Here is an 18980-nt window from a genome sequence, read left to right as displayed (position 1 = left end):
CGGGAGGTGACAATCCACTTTAAGTCTTTGGAGAGGAAAGGGAGGTTAGAAACGGAGTGTTAGTTTGCAAGGTCAGTGGAGTCAAGTGTTGCTCTTTTGAGGAGAGAGGTGATAATGTCAGCTTTAAAGGAGGGAGGAACAGCACCCGAAGAGAGTGAACCATTAACCATATGGTACATGTGGTATAGGAGGGGAAACTGGCTGGTCAGCAATTAGTAGGGATAGTTTAGACAGCAGTTGAGCCTCATGGTCAGATGACCTTGGACAGCGCCTGAAAGGAGATAATAGAGACCCAAGAGAATGATACAAGTTTAGTGCTAGAGCAGGGGGAGATTTAGAGAAAGTTTTGCCCTGTCAGTTAGTGGAAGGGAGGAATGTGGCAGAGGTCGTTGATAGGATGGTCTAGCTCTTAGTGACAGAGAAGTCCATGAACTCCTTGGACTTATTGTTGAAGGGTAGAAGAGGAGGGGGATAGGGGTTTAAGAAGCAGTACAGAAAAGAAGCCAGGGATTATCTTTACATTCCAGGATGATCCTGGAATAATGAATGAGAACTGGACCGAGTTATGCTGTATGTGCTCCAGCCAGATCTGGTATTGAATGGTTAAATCAGTTGTCCACATTTTTTCAAGTGCATCCCGAGGACTTAAAGCAACGGAGATGAGGGCTGTAGCAGGGGAATGGCCATTTTTTTATGCGTTCGTAGAATGTGGGCATCGCTGGCTAGGCCAGCATTTATTGCCCTTGGGAAGGTGGTGGTGAGCAGTCTCCTGAAACTGCTGCAGTCCATGTGGTGTAGGTACACCCACAGTGCTGTTCAGCAGGGAGTTGCAGGATTTTAACCCAGTCACAGTGAAGCAATGGCAATATATATCCAAGTCAGGATGATGAGTGGCTTGGAGTAGAACTTCCAGGTGGTGATGCCCCCATGTGTCTGCTGCCCTTGCATTTCTAGATAGTAGCGGTCGTGGGTTTCGAAAGTGCTGTCAAAAGAGCCTTGGTGAGATCCTACAGTGTATTTGCAGATGGTACACACTACTGCCACTGTTCGTCATGGTGGAGACAGTGAATGTTTGTGGATGTGGTGCCAATCAATGGGCTGCTTTGTCCTGGATGGTGTCAAGCTGCTTAAGTGGTGCTGGAGCTGCACTCATCCAGGCAAGTGGGGAGTATTCCATCACACTCCTGACTTGTGCTTTGTAGATGGTGGATAGGCTTTGGGGACTCAGGAGATGAGTTACTCATCGCAGGATTTCCAACCTCTGACTGGTTCTTGTAGCCGTGGTATTTATATGGCTAGTCCAGTTCAGTCTCTGATCAATGGTCACCTCCACGATGTTGATAATGGGGGATTCAGCAATTGTAATGCCATTGAATGTCAAGAGGAGATGGTTAAATTCTCTCTTGTTGGAGATGATCATGCCTGGCAATTGTGTAATGCGAATGTTACTTGCCACTTGTCAGCTCAAGCCTCGTTATTGCCCAGCTCTTGCTGTATTTGGACATGGATTGCTTCATGGATTGATTGAGAGAGAATAAGGATTTTATTGAGTACTAGCATTCCAGGTGGAGGTAAGGGTGCAGTTTAGTAAATCAGTAGCTGTGAAATGAAAAGATAGCAGGTGTGCTAGCCTGCATGTATGTTAATAGAAAAGGAAGCACCAGAGGGCTGGCAGACAGCTAATGTTATTACTATATTCAGAAAGGGAAATAGAACGAATCCAAGATACTATTGACTAGCTAGCTTAATGTCAGGGCTAGGAAAGATATTGGAATATGTAGAAGCTGAAAATGTAATGAAGAAAAATCAGCATTAATTTCAAAAGGGAAGGTCATGCATGACCTACCACAGTGAATTATTTGAAAAATAACAGAATAGACAAAAATAATATAGTGGATGCACTATATATGGACTTTCAAAGGCCTTTGTTAATGTATCACATGCACTCATGACTGCCAGAGCATGTGGAGTCAGAGGACAAGTAACTGAATGCATGGCTAACTCTACAAAACAGAAAACATATAGACGAGACATAGAAACTGATGCAAGGTGGCAAGTGATGTTCCACAGGGATTGATGCTGGGACTATTGCTCACCATTTACATGAGTAATATGAATTTGGGAATCAGATGTCTGGTATCAAAACTTATGGGTGATTCTAAATAGAGTGACGGTATAGTTAATACTGAAAAAGATTACAATAAAATACAAGATACCATTAGCAAACTTGCAGAATGGGTGTATAAAAAGAATTTCAGTAGAGATCAGAGTGAATTGTTGCGTTCTAGTAGAAGGAGTAAGGAGGCCACATACTCCTTGGAAAATAAGAGCCTATATAGGGTAGAGGTGCAAAGGGATCTCACAGTCCACAAATCACAAAGCAGTGATGCAAGTTAACAAAGCCATGGACAGTACAGACAAAGCACTAGGTTTCATTTCTAGAGAAATAGAATTCAAAAGCAGAGAAATTATGTTAAACTTTATGGAACCATGGTTACACCACAAAGAGAATATTGTGCACAGTTCATATCTGCATATTATACAAAGGATATAGAAGCATTGGAGAGAGTGCCTAAAGCAATCACAAGCCTAAGACTGAGAATGAAGAGAGTATGACTTTCAGCAAAGACTGAACAGGCTTGGGACCCTGAGGGAGTTCTAAGATTTTGACCCAGCGACAGTGAAGGGACAGCGATATATTTCCAAGTCAGGATGGTGAGTGACTTGGAGGGAAACTTCCAGGTGATGGTGTTCCCATCTATCTGCTGCCCTTGTCCTTATAGATGGCAGTGGTCGTGGGTTTGGAAGGTGCGGTTGAAAAAGCCTTGGTGAATTTCTCAAGTGCATCTTGTAGATGGTACACACTGCTGCTGCTGTGTGTCAGTGGTGGAGTGCATGAATGTTTGTGGATGTGTTGCCAATCAAGCAGGCTGCTTTGTCCTGGACGGTGTCAAACTTTGAGTGTTGTGGGAGCTGCATTCATCCAGGCAAGTGGGGAGTATTCCATCACACTCCTGACTTGTGCCTTGTAGATTGTGGACAGGCTTTGGGGAGACAGGAGGTGAGTTACCCATCGCACTATTCCTAGCCTCTGACCTGCTGTTATAGCCACAGTATTCATATGACTAGTCCAGTTCAGTTTTTGGTAAATGGTAACCCCTTTGTTGATAGTGGGGGATTCAGTGATGGTAATGCCATTGAACATCAAGAGGCAATGGTTGGATTCTCTCTTGTTGGAGATTGTCAGGCAATGATCCTTGTGTGGTGCGAATGTTACTTGTGCAGGTCTTGCTGCATTTGGACGTGGAATCTTGAGTGTCTGAGCAGTCGCGAATGGTGCTGAACATTGTGCAATCATTAGTGAACATCCCCACTTCTGACATCATGATGGAAGGAAGGTCATTGATGAAGCAGCTGCAGATGATTGGGCCGAGGACACTACTCTGAGGAGCTCCTGCAGTGATGTCCTGGAGCTGAGATGACTGACCTCCAACAACCACAACCGTCTTCCTTTGTGCTAGGTATGACTCCAACCAGTGGAGAGGGTTCCCCCCGATTCCCATTGACTCCAGTTTTGCTAGGGCTCCTTGATGCCACACTGGGTCAAATGCTGCCTTGATGTCAAGCGCAGTCACTCTCACCTCACCTGGGGGCTTGAGCTTTTCTGTCCATGTTTGAACCAAGACTGTAATGAGGTCAGGAGCTGAGTGGCCCTGGTGGAACCCAAACTAGGCATTATTGCAGGTTATTGCTAAGTAAGTACCGCTTGATAGCACTGTTGATGACCTCTTCCATTACTTTACTGATGATCGAGAATAGACTGATGGGGCGGTAATTGGTTGGGTTGGATTTGTCCTGCTTATAGGACATACCTGGGCAATTTTCCACATAGCTGGGTAGATGCCATTGTTGTAGTTGTACTGGAGCAGCTTGGCTAGGGGCATGGCAAGTTCTGGAGCACAAGTTGAGTACTATTGCCAGAATATTGTCAGGGCTCATACCCTTTGCAGTGTCCAGTGCTTTCAGCCGTTTCTTGATATCACGTGAAGTGAATCGAATTGGCTGAAGACTGGCACCTGTGATGCTGGGAACCTCTGGAGGAAGCCGAGATGGATCATCCACTCGGCACTTCCGGCTGAAGATTGTAGCAAATGCTTCAGCCTTATCTTTTGCACTGATCTGCTGGGCTCCTCCATCATTGGGGATATTTGTGGTGGAGCCGCCTCCTCCAGTGAGTTGTTTAATTGTCCACCAGCATTCATGACCGGATATGGCAGGACTGCAGAACTTAGATCTGATCCATTGGTTGTGCAATAACTTAGCTCTGCCTATTACTTGCTGCTTATGCTTTTTGGCACTCAAGTACTCCTGAGTTATAGCTTCACCAGGTTGACACCTCGTTTTCATTTATTTTTTTAGGTATGCCTTGTGCTGCCCTTGACATGCCCTCCTGCATTCTTCTTTGAACCAGGATTGATCCCCTGGCTTGATGGTAGTGGTAGAGTGGGGGATATGCTGAGAAGTGAGGTTACAGATTGTGGTTGAGCACAATTCTGCTGCTGTTGATGGCCCACACTGTCTTATGGATGCCAGTCTTGAGTTGCTAGATCTGTTCGAAATGTAGCATGACGGTAGTGCCACACAACACGATGGAGTGTATCCTCAATGTGAAGGTGGGACTTTGTCTCCGCAAGGACTGTGCGGTGGTCACTCCTACCAATACTGTCATGGATAGATGCACCTGCAGCAGGTAGGTGGGTGAGGTCAAATATGTTTGTCCCTTTTATTTGGTTCCCTCACCACCTGCCACAGACCCAGTCTAGCAGCTATGCCCTTTAAGACTCAGCCAGCTCGGTTAGTAGTGGTGCTACCGACCCACTCTTGGTGGTGGACGTTCTGCATCCTTGCCACCCTCACTGCTTCCTCCAAGTGTTCAACATTGCACTGATTCATCAGCTGAAGGAAAGCGGTACATAGTAATCAGCAGGAGGTTTCCTTGCCATGAGAGTTCATGGGGTCCAGTGTCGATGTTGAGGACTCCCTCCCGACTGTATACCACTTTGCCGCCACCTCTGCTGGGCCTGTCCTGCCGCTGGGGCAGGACATACCCAAGGATGGTGCTGGTGGTGTCTGGGACATTATCTGTAAAGTATGATTCCGTGAGTATGACTATGTAAAGCTGTTGCTTGACTAGTCTGCGAGACAGCTCTCAATTTTGGCACTAGTAAGGACGACTTTGCAGGGTCAACAGGGCTGAGATTGCTTTTGTCATTTCCGGTGCCGAGGTCAATGCCGGGTGGTCCATCCGGTTTAGTTCCTTTTTTGTGTCTTTGTAGCGGTTTGTTAAGGATGGCAGATTTCCATCCCTAAAGGGCATTAGTGAACCAGATGGTTTTTTTTTACAACAATTGACAATGGTTTCATGGTCATCATTAGATTTTTAATTCCAGATTTTTATTGAATTCAAATTCCACCATCTGCCGTGGCAGGATTCAAACCCAGGTCCCCAAAGCATTACCCTGGATCTATCGATTGCTAGTCCAGCGGCAATACCACTATGCTATCACCTCCCCAAGTGAGTGTTGCCTTTCTCTGAGTCACCTGAGGCCTGTGGCTACTTTGCATAACCCTCCATGAGGAGAAGGTATTTCAGGCTATTATGGGATGATGTACTATTGATTCAGGGCACACATCTGATTCAATGAGAACAAAACAAGGATAGCTTCTCCGTAGATTGTCGAACATAAGGATGTACTGGAACATGAAAGGGTGCTGTAATTTCCCCAGTGGACACTTCTGAAGGCAAAAGTTTTCAGGTTTTTAATCATCAGTTCTCACCCTCATCAAGAGTAATTTTGCATGAATTGATTTGAGGTTGTATCTCCCGTTCAGACTTTTTGGCTTTTATTGTATCCCTAAAGTGTCTGAGGATTTCTATTTACTCAGACTCTCGCTAGCCTGCCTTTTATCTTTCAGATGCAGAAAATATATTGCCACTCCCCTGTTAAGAAAGAAAACTCTAGTTTTCCAGAGAGGTATAAACATTGGGAGACAAGGAGCCTATCAAGCTCCTCAACTACTTCTCACACCTTCAGTAGGTTGAGTAAAGCTTCTGCAGCATAGCTAGATTGGTTTAACCATACTGAAGTTCTTTTATTTCTTAGGAATTAGTGTAGGCTAATACAGATAATTTTCGGAAAACTGGTGAAATAGTGGTTAAGATCAGCCATGGATTTGTTAGATTCAAGAGGTCAGGATAGCAAGTCTTATGCCAATTCAGTAGCCTGGATTTTTGCAGCTTGTGGGAAAGGAACAGCACTCATCTTTTATTACGCTTACAGCTGCCTACAGACTTTTTGTGGACTTTGAGTGGCAACTTACTGTCATTGAGCACCTGATATAGCCTAGTACAATCTACAGGGGATCAGGGACCTGGGTGAACAGGGCAAGCAACGGTGTATCTCTATGACCCAAATGCATTAAAGAATTCTACGCAGGGTTAGAACCAGGAAGTGTAAGTTTGGATATTTAATTCAGTGTAGAATTGTGAAAAGGTAAAATAAATAGACAAAAAGATGGGATTAAGGAGAGGTGCAAGAGATAGAAAGGATTTTTTTTTTGTGGAAAAAATTTTTTTTTGAATCTCCAACAATAATTAAAATCTGAAGGAATGCGACTGCAAAGTTTTTAAAATTAAATTTTCATGTTCAGAAAGTTTTAGCACGCAGTTAAAACTTCATTTGTGTTTGAATGGACAAACACTAACCTTTTCTGATGTCTTAAGTGGGTATCTAGTGTACAGCAAAATCACTCCTTTATATGTATTTTAATGCCAAGATTTTTTTGTTTGGTGAGATACTGTTAGAGTGAAACTTGTGGAGGAGCAGAGCAAATTGAACAGCAACATCCGGAATTCTGCATTCTACTCCACGTGCAGATGCCAAAAGGAAGTTGCTGTCTGATTATGCGCCTTCATAATGGTGAGAGCTGCTAACTTCAAGGTTATTTCTACCACAAAATCCAGGCCACTTAAGGATATCAGGTTTGGCATTCGGCCTTGCTGAAAAGGCTGATGGAGCAGCTGTTTTCTGGTAACCAAGAACACACAGAGCTTCTAAAAGCACCACTAACTCTTGGCATATGTTTCTGGCATGTTTCAGGGAACAAAAAGTAAGAGGGTTTTCTGACCATCCCCAACACTAATTTCTTAAAGAGACAGTGTTTCTATTTTTTTATTTTGAAGGCTGAACAAAGAATAAGAAGTTGATTATTGTGTAAAAGTAGCAGTATTTGAAATGTATATGATCCTGAGGGGACTTAACAGGATGGATACGGAAAGGGTGTGTCCACTTGTGGGAGAATCTAGGGTCTGAATTTTGTGCTTGTTGGGTGGAAGTGGACGTGGAATGCACTTCCACCTGCAGCCAGCGTGAAATGCGCCTGGAGAAAGGCTCAGCACTGCTGTTGGGGGTGGGAAGAGGGCGAGCACCGACGTCACCCCGGGCATGGGTAAGCGCTTCGAGAGAGCTCCCTGAAGGCAGACAGCTGCCTTGGGGAGCTACAGACCTGCAAATAAGAAAATAAAATCCAAAAACGCTGCAAAAAATATTCATGCAGCACAATCAAGCACTTCATTGGGCATGCGCAAAAGCCAGAAGAGCACCCGCCGAGCGAAATATCACCCGAGTGCGCGATGATATCGAGAAGCTTGCCCAACGTTATCTGGCACGATTTCACGCCTGTTTGGGTTAGGCACGTGCCCGCTCATGGGACGTAAAATTCTAGCCTAGAACTTGGGTTTTCTGTTTCAAAAAAAGGGATCGCCTATTTAAGGCAGAGATGAGGAAAAACTTTCTCTCAGAAGGTTGAGAGACTTTGGAATTCTCTTCCTTAAAAGGTTGAGGAAGAGTATTTGAATATCTTTAAGGCAGAAGTAGGTAGATTCTTGATAAGCAAGGGGGTGAAAGGTCATCAGAGGTAGGTAGGAATGGCAGATGAGGTAAAAACCCGATCAGCCATGATCTTATTGAATGGTGAAGCAGGCTAGAGGGGCCGAGTGGCCTACTCCTAATTTCTTTATTCGTCTGTATCTTCATATTCTTAATGCTTAACGCTGGATTTCCAGTTTATTTTTGATGAAGATGTTTATGACTCACTCATAGTTGGGCTAAGTGAGATGCTATGTGGTTGCAGTTTACATTCCACTATATCTCTTGAACGTTAGTCATCCAGTTAAAGCTTTTACTGTTTTCTTGCAGCTGGCTTATTGCTTTGTTTTGATCTACACGTTCAGACAGATAAAGATGGCAAGCCTATTAATCGCTTTCTTGTGAGTCGCGGACGTAGTTACCAGCAGATGCTTGCGGCCCTTATCCACGAGGTAAGGTTTTGTGTCGTTCATGAAATATACATAAAGGAACATTTGTTTTTGCCCGGAATTGCACCTGATTGAGTGAATGTATTTTCCACGTGTGATTGCCTGTTGGCCAGTAGAACAATCTAAAATAGTTTTTTTTACATGTCAGAGTTCCTGCAGTCCAGACTTTTGGTGCTGCTTCATGTATGGTCAGGTGTGTCTCTCCAACAACAAGTGGCTGTGGAAACCCTTGGGAGTCCAGACTGCGATCAAGGCCTGTATCCCAGAGAGCAGCACATTTTAACAAATATATTACCTGGCCACTTAGAAAGTGGGCCAATGGGACTGCCTCCACTATCTGACTGCAACTACCCTCCTACTGTTTGTCCTTCCATGTCTGATTTGGACTTAATCAGTAAAATATTACTCCATTTACACAAGTATTTAAAAAGCTTTAATAAAGACGGATTAGTCCCTACTCTGGCCAACGTATGCTCATACTCACAGCTCCCCCTCCTCTGGTAGTTGACTGCTGAAGTGTTGCAACCTGCTCATCAACTGTCTTATTTCCATCTTTCACACTCTCCCACTACAACATCCACCAACATCACCTCAATTCTTAAGGTGGCAGGCTTAAGCTTACTTCCACCATGAGCTGTCTGGTCATCCGCTACTCTGTCTAGTCTACAATCTCCAAGATATTGCCTCTCCCTTTTGCTGTCCAAGATCATCCTCAAGAGTAAGGAGAAATAACAAAATATCAAACAGCAAACAATATTGTATCATAATTCAGTTAACAGTGAATTTCATGGTTGCGATGGATGAGACGCCATGGTCCCCTCATCAAGGTAAATGCTCTCGGATCAAAATGGTTGCACTTGATACACTCTGCTTGAATATTAATATAAAATGTTACCATAACTAATTAAGCAGCTGTCTTCCCATAGATACAAAATTTACTGGATCAATAGCCTCACCAAACATTAAAACACTCCTCAAAGCAAGGCCCACCCTTTGAGGATTCAGTGGACAAAGGTGTAATTCATTCCCTGGTCTTTTTCTAATTCGCAAAAAGTTTACTGGGAAAAGGGACCTCACAGTTTAGCTCTCAGTTGGCTTATAGTGCTCGCTCACTTTGCAAATTACACAAATATAAACACAAATTTATTGGTTGTCTCGGCTTCCACAACCCTTGTAGGCAATGAGTTCCAGGTCATTACTGCATAATAAAGTTCTATCCCATATTTTCCCCCCCACCCCCCATATCTCTCGCCCAAAACCTTAAATTTGTGTCCCCTAGTCCTTGTACCATCAGCAAATTATAACAGCTTTCCTTTGTCTGCCTTATCTAAATCTGCCATAATCTTGTACACCTTTATCAAATCTTCAATCAAACCCCCTTTGCTACAAAGAGAACAACCTTGGCTTCTCCAACCTAACCTTGTAGCTAAAATTCCTCATCCATGGAGTTGTTCTGGCAAATCTCTTCTGCACCCTCAAGGGCCCACAGATCCTTCTTAAAGTGTGGTGACCAGAACTCGGTATAATACTCTCGTTGTGGCCTTACCACAGCTCTATAAAGGTTTAGCATAACTTACCAGCTTTTGAACTCAGTACCTCTACTTATGAAATCCCAGATACCATATGTTTTGTTAACTTCTCTCTCAATATGTCCTGCTACCTTAAAAAATCTGGACACGTGAATCCCAAGTCCCTGCACCTTCTTTAGAACTGTGCTATCAAGTGTTTATTACCACTCACTATCCCTTCCACCAAAATGCATCACCTCACACTTTTCTGTATTAAATTCCATCTGCTGTTTGTCTGTCTATTCTACTTTTTATCAATGTCCTGTTGTAGTAGATTGGTATCCTCAGTTTTCCATATCTCAAAGTTTGGTATTATCTGCAAATTTTACTCTCTATTCCATATATATATATATATATATATATAAAAAAAAAATAAAGCTGTGGCCCTAGCATTAATCCTTGGAGAACACTTCTATCTACTATCCTCCAGTGTGAAAAATAATGACTTACCACGATATACTGTCTTTTCTGTCCTTAAGCCGAGTTTTTATCCAAGCCCTCTTTCCATGATTCTTAATTTTGTTAAGCAGCCTTTTACATTGTACTTTGTCAGATGCTTTCTTAAAATCCATGTAAAGCACACCCACCACATACCCCTCATCAACCTTCTCTGTTACTTCATCAAAAAATTCAATTAGATTAGTGAAACCTGATTTGACTTTTACAAATCCATGCTGGCTCTCCTTAATTCAAATCTCTCCAAGTGCTCATTTTAATTTTTTTCTCCTGGTTATTGTTTTTAAAACCTTACCCAGCACTGATGTTAAACTGACAAGCCAGTAGTTACTTAGAATGTCCTTACACCTTAAAAGGATATCTGATGTGCTCTGGCACCTCCCTATTATCTATGGAAGGTTGGAAGATTATGGCAATCCCGCTCACTATCTCCACCCCCTCTTCCCTTAGCAACCTGAGGTGCAAGCCATCTGGACCAGGTGACTTACCAATATAAGCATGGCCAACTTTTCCAGTACATAGTTCCTATCAATTTTCACCCCATCCATTACCTCTCCCAACTTCAATTGTATTGACATTTTGTCAACATTCTCTTCCTTTGTAAAAACTTATACAAAGTACTTATTAAATGTTCTAGCTTTCCCCTGTGCCCCTAAGCCTATATCACCCTCTTTGTCCCTCATAGGACCCACCCCACCTCTTGTTGCCTGCTTACTATTTACATGCCGGTAGAAGATTTTTGTGTTAACTGCCGTTCTATTTTTTCTCATATGCCTCTAAAGTCGCCTTGTGAAAGATGAAGAGATGAGGGGGGAATAAAGTTCATGCCATAACTCATCAGGAAATAGCCGAAGAAAACAATGCATTCACCCGAGAAATAACAAATGAACGGCTTTCTTCAGCATTGTCTGCATTATTTGAAAAGTGTGGGCTTCATGATGTATTCACCCTCTATGAAGCGGTGCATTTGTGGGAGCTTCTTCAGAGGACACATGGCTTGGTGGGACGACTTCTGGGGCCAGTGTGAACAGATCTAAGAAGCTTTCTCTTTTCATTAATAAAAATGAATGGCTAAAATGTTTCAAGGAAATGTGGAATATTGTTGAGTCATTGGAGGGGGAAATTAAAAAAAAGACTCCAATTAGCATTTCTGTTGGCATTTTTGGACCTTTTGTCAACTCCATTAATAGATTCTGTGACAATCATAACTGTGCAGGTTGAAATTAAGATGTGAATATTTTCTACATTATCAAAAATTACAATTGTGTGCATGAAAGTTGCTGATTATTGTTTTGTCAGTCTTTAGTATTTCCATTATGATAGAAATTTGTGTTTCTCCTAATGACCTCTTTACTTTTAGGTGCCTATCCAACCTTCTGAGTGGCATAAATCGATTTTGCTGTCCCAGGCATGGCTAGGATTTATGGGAAGAACATACCAGGCAGTTCTGCAGGTAAGTGTTCTAGTTAAGAATTTTTGAGACTGCAATAGATTCCTACCCATTCCAAAATGAAAACTTAATAATCATAGCCAGTAACTCTACATCTTAAATTTTGCAAAATACTTTTGCAGATTGAATGTTTTTTCAGAAGAATGAGAGATGATAATGAAACACACAAAATTCTTACAGGACTTGACAAAGTAGATGCAGGAAGGATGTTTGCCCTGGCCTGGTGGGGGTCGGGTGGTGAATCTTTGAAATTCTCTGCCCCATAGGGCTGTGGAGGCTCAGTCATTGAATATGTTCAAGGCAGAGATCCATCGATTTCCAGATAGGAAATACCATCAAGTGATATGGGGATAGTGCAAGAAAATGGCATTGAGTAGATCATCGGTCATTATCTAGCTGAATGGTGGAGCAGGCTCAAGGGGCTTGAATGGTCTACCCCTGCTCCTATTTTCATTGTTTTTAAAACTGACTTTCAAACAATATCTCCATTTATTCAGCATGATGCTGTTCATTTTGCAGTGTTTAGATTAGATTTTCAAGTCATAGCCTCTCAGTTTCCAACATGTGTGAAATGCACATGTTTTAATGTTGCCTATATGCTCTAGGCACCTATTTTGGAGTGTTATGAGCTGGCAAGGTGCAGTTACAGTGCTAAAATTCCAAGCTTTGTACTGCTATCCACTTAGAGAAGAAAGTAATGTTGCTCATGTTTACTTACACAGTGGCCTGATAAATTGCAATGATGCAAAAGAACCAAAGATCTTGTTGGCTCTTTACTAACATAAAAACCTTAATACAGTCCAGTGGACTACCTGGGGTCTTTGTAAAATATCACGTTGTAATTATCCAGTGGCTCTTGTGAAGTTAAAGTGGCGAGAGACCACCCTTGGAGGTAGTCATACTCCCAATAGCCCAACTTGAAATGAGACCCATTGAACTTCTTTACTGCATTTATTATCCTGTACTAAAATCAGTTTGTAAGATGTGCAGTAAAAGTAAGTTATAATACTGTGCAGACACAGTTGAAATCTATTTCTGGAATTATTATGTTTGAGATCAATTTGTTTCTAATTTTACTGGTTTGATTGGCCTAATCCTATTTTCAATATCGCCATGTTAATTACCAAACCCTGGACCATTTCTCCTAGAATTTGGTGCATGTTGGAATTGCATGAATAAATTTTACCTAGTGCATCCGTGTGGCTGCAGACAGACTGTACCTCCAGGGCATTGTTTCAGTTAAGCACAGAATATGTCTTAAAACCTAATTTAAATGGACTTCTGACGTGATTTCTCCTTCAGTATTCTGAAAGAAATTATCCTGCATGGTATGATTCAAAGGCTGCAGCCATTCTCTCTTCAGTGTAAAAACTTGAAGGGAACTTTCTTAAAAATGGATAAAGAAAGTGTATCATTCTTTTTCTGTTCAATTGATAAGTTTGTACATGATTCAAGATGAGACTGGTGGCACTACACCACAGAGTGAAGTTTTGTGTAATGGGGGATCAGGGCCTGTGCACCATCTTTAAGTAGGGTTAATGCCGAGCCCCTTAATTTTCATTGTTTCCCAGAAGAAATGTGCAGTGGCAAACAGAAGACCTAAGGGAAGTTACTTTACACCACAGTAAAATATGTTAACGCTACTGGAAACCAGGTGTGTTTTGCCACAAAATAATTGACGCCAATTTTAATCATAGAGTAGGGCAAATAGAACACAGATCTTGATATGCAATCACACATCAACAAGGGGGGAACCTGACTGCATAACATTCAGGGCAAGCTACAAGTGACCAGGTGAATGATTTGCTTAGATACGTTACCACACTGGAACCTGTATCATATTCTATTTATATGCTGTTGTAATTTGGGCAGCAATATAACTGTGAATGAAGGAAAATAAAATATTAAGGACTTTTTTGCAAATTATGTACTACAGTATAAAGAGAATCACTGCAATCATGCTTGATGATTTATTTAGCATGTTCCCAACCCTGGGACCTGGATATTTGAGGTTGTGGTTCATGTGTTCAACTTTATTTGTGTTTCTTGGTAGGGCTGATTACCTTTCATATTTTATTTTCTATTCTGGTTATTGAGATTAAATTCTTAAGGAGAGTTGCAGGAGCAACTAAAAATCATATTGTGGTACTGCTCACAGCAGTTAAATGTAGGTCAGTGAAAACGCTGTGTTAGACTAGTCTGCGGACCGTAGCTGTTTTATAATTAAGTAACTACACGCTGCATCAAATGTTCACCAGTTGCTTTATTTGTGCTTGATTTGCTTATTTCAATGGTTTGAGTCCATTTTGATGAGTTGGGAAAAAATGGTTCAGCAAATTTAGGTCCGATGCTGCTTCTTTGAACCAAGTAAACAATAAGAACAATGTATAGATTCTCTCCTTCATATACACCCTCTGCTCCAGAAAAGGCTTGCTTAACTTCTGCTCATAGAATATGTATTTGCATGATCCCCTGTGCACTAATTGGCAGTTGTTTAAACTATTTAAGGACTTTTTGATTTAGTTAATTGATTAAAAACATTAAGACATTCCAGGTTTTTCTTTACTTTCCCATCTCCTCAAGATGTTGAGTCCTTTCTGGGCTTTGATTCAACAGTTGCCAGTCACCATCCTGGTGACTCCCCCGATGGCCTCTCCTCATATTTGAGCCTTGACAAGGTCAACAGGCTATGTAAATATGGGAGCCCTGACAGCATGTGTTTTCAGCAAGGTTTTCTGAGTTCTTGCTGTATACTCCTCCTTCACCATAGGAGCACTGTGAGCAACTGTAGCATTGCAGCTGAGCTCAGTTAACTCAATACCTGTCGGAGGTTGATTTTTGAATTAATCTTAATCTGATTAGACTAAAGTGCCTAGTTTTGCTTTTTTCTGTAGCAGTTTCCAGGAACACACAGCAGACTTATTTTTGGGATGGTCTAGCCATCCTAGTTCTTTCCTTTATTTTCTGTTGTTTTAAATTTATCACTTGTTAACTGTTTTCATGTTAGGCTATATGTTATAACACTTTCCCTTTCCAGTGGATAACAATTGAAAGTGTGGGTTGTGGCTTGTGAAACTAAATTCACCAACAATCATAACTTGTATTTATATAGCGCCATTATCATAGTAAAATGTTCTAAGTTGCTTTACATGAGCATTATCAAACAGAATTTGACTTCAAGCTACTTTGAGGAGACAATACGAGAGGTGACCAAAAGCTTGGCGAAAGAGATGCATTTTAAGGAGCAGCTAAGATTGTTGGAGTGGTTTAGCAGGGTATTTCCAGCCAGGAGATTTTATGGATTTGTAAGTAGGCAATCTTTTGATGGGTGGGACATGAAATTAGAAACTGAGCTCAGGATCAAGTAGGATGCCAAGGTTGCAACATAATTCACCATGATTGTGTTTTTTTAATTGTTGTCAAATCCTTAAGAGGACTGAATAATAGTTTTCTTGATTACTCTGAACTACAGCTGTTCATTTCTTTGAAAGACATGAGAAACATTTTCCTTTCAGATTGAATGTCCTGTTTAGTATTTTAAAAGGATCACATATTTACAGCAGTTGTTTTAATGCAACTGCTTCACATGAAATAAGTTTAAGTATAGCCAACGTAGATAACAAACATTTGCTTGTATTTCATTAAAATTGGTGAGTTTGTATATAATCAAACTTTGATGCAAAGAAGCAGAGGACTGGTGAACAGCTAATGTGGTTCCGCTATTTAAGAAAGGTTGTAGAGATAAGCTAGGGAACTACAGGCCAGTGAGTCTCACGTCAGTGCTAGGGAAACTATTGGAGAAAATTCTGAAGGAGAGTATCTATTTCCACTTGGAGAGGCAAGGTTTGATCAGGGATAGTCAGCATGGCTTTGTCAGAGGGAGATCATGCCTAACAAATTTGATTGAATATTTTGAGGAGGTGACCAGGTGTGTAGATAAGGGTGGCGCAGTTAATGTAGTTTATATAGATTTCGGCAAAGCCTTTGACAAGGTCCCACATGGGAGACTTATAAAAAAGGCAAATGCACATGGGATACAGGGTAATTTGATAAGGTAGATTCAAAATTGGCTTAGTTGTAGGAGGCAGAGGGTGATAACAGAAGAATGCTTTAGTGACTGGAAGCAAGTGTCCAGTGGCATACCACAGTGATCTGTGCTCGGTCCTCTATTATTTGTCATTTATATAAACGACATAGATGACTATGTGGGGGGTAGGATTAGTAAGTTTGTGGATTGGCCGGGTGGTTAACAGTGAGGTTGAGTGTCTTGGGCTACAGGAAGATATAGACGGGATGGTCAAATGGGCAGATAAGTGGCAGATGGAATTTAACCCTGAAAAGTGTGAGGTGATACACTTTGGAAGGAGTAATTCGACAAGGAAGTATTCAATGAACGGCATGACACTAGGAAGTTCTGAGGAACAAAGGGACCTTGGCGTGTGTGTTCATAGATCTCTGAAGGCGGAGGGGCATCTTAGTAGGGTGGTGAAAAAGGCATATGGGACACTTGCCTTTATCAATCGAGGGATAGATTACACAAGTAGGGAGGTCATGTTGGAGTTGTATAGAACTTTAGTGAGGCCACAGCTGGAGTTCTGTGTGCAGTTCTGGTCGCCACATTATAGGAAGGATGTGATTGGACTGGAGAGGGTGCAGAGGAGATTCATCAGGATGTTGCCTGGGATGAAACATTTAATTTATGAAGAGAGGGTGGATAGACTTGGGTTGTTTTTGTTGGAGCAGAAAAGACTGAGGGGCAACCTGATCGAGGTGTACAAGATTGGATAGGGAGCAGCTGTTACCTTTAGTTGGAGGGTCAATCACAAGAGAGCATAAGTTCAAGGTGAGAGGCAGGAGGATTAGGGGGGATGTGAGGAAAAACTTTTACCCAGAGGGTGGTGACAGTCTGGAATGAGCTACCTGGAAGGGTGGTGGAGGCGGGTTGCCTCACATCCTTTAAAAAGTACCTGGATGAGCACTTGGCACATCATAACATTCAAGGCTATGGGCCAAGTGCTGGTAAATGGGATTAGGTAGGTCGGTCAGGTGTTTCTCACGTGGCAGTGCAGACTCAATGGGCCGAAGGGCCTCTTCTGCACTGTGTGATCCTGTGATAAGTCTTCACTTTTACAGACTTGCCATGCAAAGTCCAGCAATTAATCTTAAAAAAAAAAGGAATATTCGTCATGCCATAACTGGTTCAGGGACATTGGCACCTCATTTTGCCACAAACTAATTGGGTGCTCTTGGCTCCCACTGTTATCATGTTTTCTTGAATGAAACATTTTGGAATCCAGAGGCTGAATTTACGTCCCGCTGGCCGGTGTGCGTCCAACCTGATCAGGCGTAAAATTGTGAGAGAAGATGTCAGGCACGTGCAAAAGTCGGAAGCGTGGCTGCTGAAAATTAAGAGGGCAATTAAGCCCTTTAACAGCACAATTGTCTCCAATTTTTTGTGGCCTGTCCAACCTTACAGTTGGCGGATGAGTGAATCGGCCAGGCGGCCTTTACATTTTTCGTCAAACCTCATCTAAGGCCGGGATGAGGTTTCCATTATTAAATAAAATAAAAATAAAAACCTGTGGATAGCATTTTTATCACCTGTATGTTCAGGTGTCTGATTGTGATGCTTGGACATTTTTTTTTCAGAACTTTATTTCATAGTTTTCGGGTCTGCAGCTCCCTGAGGCAGCATTCTGCCTTCAGGGAGTTTTTGCCTGTTCCTGCATTGATGTCATCACCTGCCCTCCTCCCGCCCCCACCCTGGCAGTGCTGAGCTTCATGCTGGCTGGCCGTTAATTGGCCAGCCAGTGTGAAATTGCGGTTGGCAGCCCGTTTTCCAGCCGATCCCAGGTCCACTGGGATTGCACCCGCCCGCCGAGCTAAAAATTCAGGCCCAGCTGTTTTTGCTACAGGGAGTACATAAAAACACGAACAAAGAGTCAAAGCTCTTGGGTTTCATTTTAACTCCCACTCTTCATTCTCCTGAATTCCCTCTTTCACAAGCGAGTTTGAGGAGGTGTGCAGTGTTTTCTTGTCACCTTCGCCTCTTCGAGACATTGTTAGAGAAAGGGTCGTTTTGGGTTCAAGGTCCAGTTATTGAACAGATTCCATGGTATGGTGCCTCCACGGAGTTTGGCTCAGAAAAGCAGTGGCAGAGCCTCTTATCCACTTGCCAATTGCAGAATGATATTGGCACAGCTTAACAAGCAGGTTGGTTTCCATACATCCAGCTGGGGAAATGGCACATGTCTAAGAAAGAAGCGTTTTTGGAAAGTGTCACATGTTGGTTCCTTTTTTTAAACAGTTGCTTGCTTTTAAATTTAGTCTGCCTCCCTCCGTGTCAACTGATGTACAGTTTCCTCCTGTCTGCACTCACTGATCGTTAATAGTTTCATTGTGGGATGGTGTAGTTGATTGATGCTTTTGTCTATAGGGGAGACAGGCTGAACTGGAGATGCAGCAGAAGCACGGAAAGGATGATCCTGAGGAGTTGCAGTACAAAAAGTTTATATCCTGGCTCTGGTAAGAAGAATTTCAAAGCACATATATGTATATTTGTTTTGTGTATTAAACAGCAATACTCATTTGCCACCTTATAATTGCATTACAGTTTGACTTATTGTGGGATCCCCAAAAGTAATACTCCCTCAAACTTATTCCAGTTAATTCTTTCCATTTTTTATAATGAACTAGTGAACAAGAAAATGTTATTTGCTGTAATCCATCACACTCTGAGGAGCCCACCATGCAAATTATAACAATTATATTTACTATGAATTTTTAAACACCTGGGACTATTTAGTAGTCACACATACCCTTTATCTTAGGTCTTTTCAAAAGATTTCACGGCTGTCATATTAAACATTTGTCTAAGAGACTCCAATTCTGTGCTGTATGGTCTCTGTAAGTGTAAAACAAGAAAAGCTACCAAATATGATGTTTTCATATGTTAGCATGTGGAAAATCAGGACTCCTGCTGCTTTGAAGATCACCACCACCACCACCGCAAAATCAGGTCAATAGAATGGTGTATGTAGTAGTGTTGTGAAAAGAAAGAACTGGCCATTTCAATTTTATTTTTGACAGTTCAAGAAGAAACCACCTGATTAATACATATAAATTATCT

The 18980-nt window shown here is 42.0% G+C and overlaps 1 protein-coding gene across 7 annotated transcripts in view; it reads left to right on the top strand.

Annotated features, from left to right (window-relative positions):
• focad (focadhesin) overlaps positions 1 to 18980 on the top strand; it is a 246608-nt gene that overhangs the window by 133045 nt on the left and 94583 nt on the right. For all 7 annotated transcript variants that reach the window (XM_041186298.1, XM_041186297.1, XM_041186293.1 and 4 more), the window contains 3 exons: positions 8259 to 8380; positions 11762 to 11854; positions 18288 to 18376. In XM_041186298.1, the coding sequence (XP_041042232.1) occupies positions 8259 to 8380; positions 11762 to 11854; positions 18288 to 18376 (304 nt within the window). The remainder of the gene's footprint in view (positions 1 to 8258; positions 8381 to 11761; positions 11855 to 18287; positions 18377 to 18980) is intronic.

The sequence above is a fragment of the Carcharodon carcharias genome, chromosome 4 (assembly GCF_017639515.1).
Source record: "Carcharodon carcharias isolate sCarCar2 chromosome 4, sCarCar2.pri, whole genome shotgun sequence".
Taxonomy (NCBI): domain Eukaryota; kingdom Metazoa; phylum Chordata; class Chondrichthyes; order Lamniformes; family Lamnidae; genus Carcharodon; species Carcharodon carcharias.
Note: the sequence above shows the minus strand (reverse complement) of the source record. Positions and strands in the feature narration are given on the sequence as shown.